Source organism: Nannochloropsis gaditana (genome assembly GCF_000240725.1).
Source record: "Nannochloropsis gaditana CCMP526 unplaced genomic scaffold scaffold1021, whole genome shotgun sequence".
Taxonomy (NCBI): domain Eukaryota; class Eustigmatophyceae; order Eustigmatales; family Monodopsidaceae; genus Microchloropsis; species Microchloropsis gaditana.
The window spans coordinates 47-3,267 of record NW_005802932.1 but is presented as its reverse complement, the minus strand read 5'-3'; the positions used below and the strand labels follow the sequence as shown (position 1 = coordinate 3,267).

Below are 3,221 nucleotides of genomic sequence, written 5' to 3'. Positions count from 1 at the left end.
GGGGGGGGGGGGGGGGCCACAACGGGAGAGGAAGGTCTTGGCGGCGCGGACTGCTTTGCTGCCATCGCTTGGGCAGGTGACGACGGAAGCAAATTGCTTTGCCCTTCTCCCCCCTCCACGGCCACCCCCTCCTCCGTGAACCGAACATGCCGGGCCCCCGACCCCGACGGCCATCGCCGCCTTGCCCCGAAAGGTTCGCTGGGAAAAAAGCGCATGCTGCTCGGCTCAGAGCTGGACTTTGTTGAGCCGGGCGGTGCCTCTGACGTAGAAGCCTTTTTCCGTTTTCCGCTTGACTCCGCCGTGAGGGGCGCTCTCTGCCCATGCGCAGGGTCGACAGGCACCCCCGCTCCAGTCAAAAGCACCTTGGATGCACACGGTCTGAGCTCTTTCGGTGCTATCGGAAGTGAAGGGACGGTGGCCCGTGAAGGCCGCAGGGGCGTGTCTGAGGAGGACGAGGTCTCTGACATAGGCACACCTTGTCGACGGACCGTGATCGTGTCCCCGTCCCGGATCACGTCCATACTTTGCGAGGGAGGCAAGTGAAAGCCGTCGATGCTCAGAGCGACCGACACAGTGGGGCCGCAGGGTCGCAGGGAGGACATGGAGGGGGAGGGGGAAGGTGAAGCTAGGTATGTACAAGCGAGGTATTCCGAAAAGTCCGCCACCATTTCCAGGGGTGGCGGCAGAAGGATCACAAGTTTGGCCGCCTCGTCGCCGTCCGTCAGGAAAGACCGTAAAGACGGGTGGAAGAAGAGCTTCACCCTCCGCGTGGCAGGGAGGAGACGTGCGAGGACCGGGTCCTCACTTTCCTGAGGAGAGAGCGGCTGTGGAGGAAGGGGCTCAGGCTCCGCCCTGGGGGGGGAGCAGGGCGGTTCTCGCTCTCTTCTCTTCTTGGACAGGGCGCGTCCCATTTCCCTCCCTACAACGTGCGGCTAAGTATGTTAAATGAGGAAGAACCTTTTTTTTCCCCTTTGTATCTAACAGCCACTCTGATGGTCAGCTGCCCTTCAAATCGTCGCCGAGGCTCGAACTTGCCGGGCTGTCAGGTGGAGTCGCGCGCACAGAGTACAGCCTCTTTACAGCTCAGGTAGCTCTATAATACTTTTAAAGATGCTCTCGAAAAGATGAAGCTATTGAAGGTGGTTATCGGGATTGAAAGGGTTGCTTGCGACGAGTCGGCCAACACACAATACAGCTCCAACCTCCCCTCCCTTCCGCCCGAACCACTCCAGGAATCCAAGGGGCTTTAACCCTGCCCTGCTTTCGACGGCCATGCATTCTAAGCCAATTCTCTCAAACAATAGTATCAATGACACAGCGGCAGTGTCCAAGACCGAATGGATCGAGCATCACTTCCATAATCGTCCAGTACGCCGGAGCTTTGCCTGCCTCTGGGAACAAACGTTTTACGATCCCCTGACAGCTTTTCCCTTCCCCCCTTGGGCGTCCTTAGCGTTGCTCTTCACCGTCCTTATTTTCATTGTCATCGGTTCAGCGTCCATTCCAGATAGAACTGATGGTGAAGGCGTCTTGAAGAAGCCACAAGAAGAGCCAAAATTGCGGGCGCAACGCCGGCGCCAGAATTGGAGGCCGTGGATAGGCCTGAAAATCGTCTGGTTACGGGCTCTTCCCCTGTACAGGTAAGGCAGGTAGTCGTACATATTAAGCTATTCTGTCCAAGTGAATGACCTTCGGGGCTCAAACTGCCCGTCTCCCCCTTCATGCAGCATCGTCTTCGCCTACGTGGCATCTGTCGCCACTCAGACGGCAGTAGAGGCCGGCTTTCTCCGGCTCCCCGCTAATATCACGGAGGCAGACTGGTTTGAGAACTGCGTCCGATTAATCAAGGTGTTGCGAACTTGGATCAAGGTCACAAATTTGAGCGTGGTGCTTTTCTCTCTCGTTTTTAGCGAGACGGCTTTGACGCACATCTTGCAAGCCTTAAATCAAACGAGGGCAGATGGACAGACCGTGGAAATAAGAGGCGTAGCGGTAGCAATAGTGACTGCCGGTCAATTGATCTTGTGGGGTGCTAGCTACGCCGCCGTCGGTCTTTCGGCTCTCTTACTCTTTGCAAGTATGTTCATATTTCTGGTGGCGCAGCTGCCGCTCGTGATATATTCCAACGCGTTCTACTCACGCTTGCAGGCCACGTTCCTGGGGCGATATCTCAATGGCGAAATTGAAAAGTTCTTCCGCGATCACGAATTTCTACGTGTTGCTGATGATTTCAAGTCTTTGGTGCTGCCTTTTACCGCCCTCAGCTTCTCCATGCAGATCAATTTGCTCCTGTGTTCACACCACCTGGTGCTAGAGACACGCCGGCGTCTGCTTCGCTACAGCTTATTGCATAAAATTGACTTGCAGCTGCACCTCTCGCAGCTTTGGGGGATATCAAAACTCTCGAAAGGCAGTGGGGAGATAGAGCAGCAAGAGCAACGGCCAGAGAACATGAGGGAAGGAGCAGACAAAGGAAGGGCGCCGATCGGGGCACTCGTCCAGAATAAATTGCACTCCTCCCTCATGGCGGCGAAAGTGAAACGGCGAAATCGTCGCAACACAGGCCAGGGAGCGCCGGGCAAGAGCTTGAACATCCTTTGAGTCCTTTGAGGGGGAAAGATAGTATGCGTTGGGAGGCTCTTTCCCCACGAAAAGTACAGACCCGCAGGAATTTTGTAAATATCGGGATAAGGATGATTGAGTTGTATGCAAAAATCAACAACATTCAGTCAGCAAGGGGCTGAAACGGTGAAGTGAGAGCGTCATCTGACCGGTGATATCCTGATGCCTGGAAAGAATGTTTCATAAGAGGACTTGGCAGGCTCCAATTTCGATCTTGCTTTTCAACAGAGCATCTTATTCACACTTGACATTTGCCTGTCGACAATTCGTGTCTGTATATCCTCTCAGAATTCCACCGTCTTTCCCTTTATCCTAGAGTCTCACAGGAACCGCCAAAGGCCGGCAGAGTACCATGTCCCATCAAACAAGCTTCCATCGCCACTCAGGGGCAAGCCACCATCCCTTCTTCCCCTGCCTGACTCCTCTTTCGGGACCTTAAAAGATTTTCACAAAATTTACTTCCTTAAAAGTAAAAATTGCCTCCCGGAGGGCCCGGCGGCGGGAGATGGTCGGGGTCGGGGTCCCGAAAGGCCCGCCCCCGTCCCCTTGGATCGTTCGGATCGACCGGTCCGCGCGCTGGAGGGCCGCCTCGGTTGGGT

General features: G+C 55.3%; 1 protein-coding gene across 1 annotated transcript; it reads left to right on the top strand.

The window, feature by feature from the left end:
- Positions 1-1,272: 1,272 nt before the first annotated feature.
- NGA_0314620 (uncharacterized protein) lies at positions 1,273-2,076 on the top strand (the record flags this gene model as incomplete). Its single annotated transcript, XM_005852663.1, has 2 exons — positions 1,273-1,640; positions 1,728-2,076. Coding segments are annotated over 2 exons (717 nt in total), but the record flags the coding sequence as incomplete, so codon positions are not given.
- Between the last annotated feature and the right edge of the window lie 1,145 nt (positions 2,077-3,221).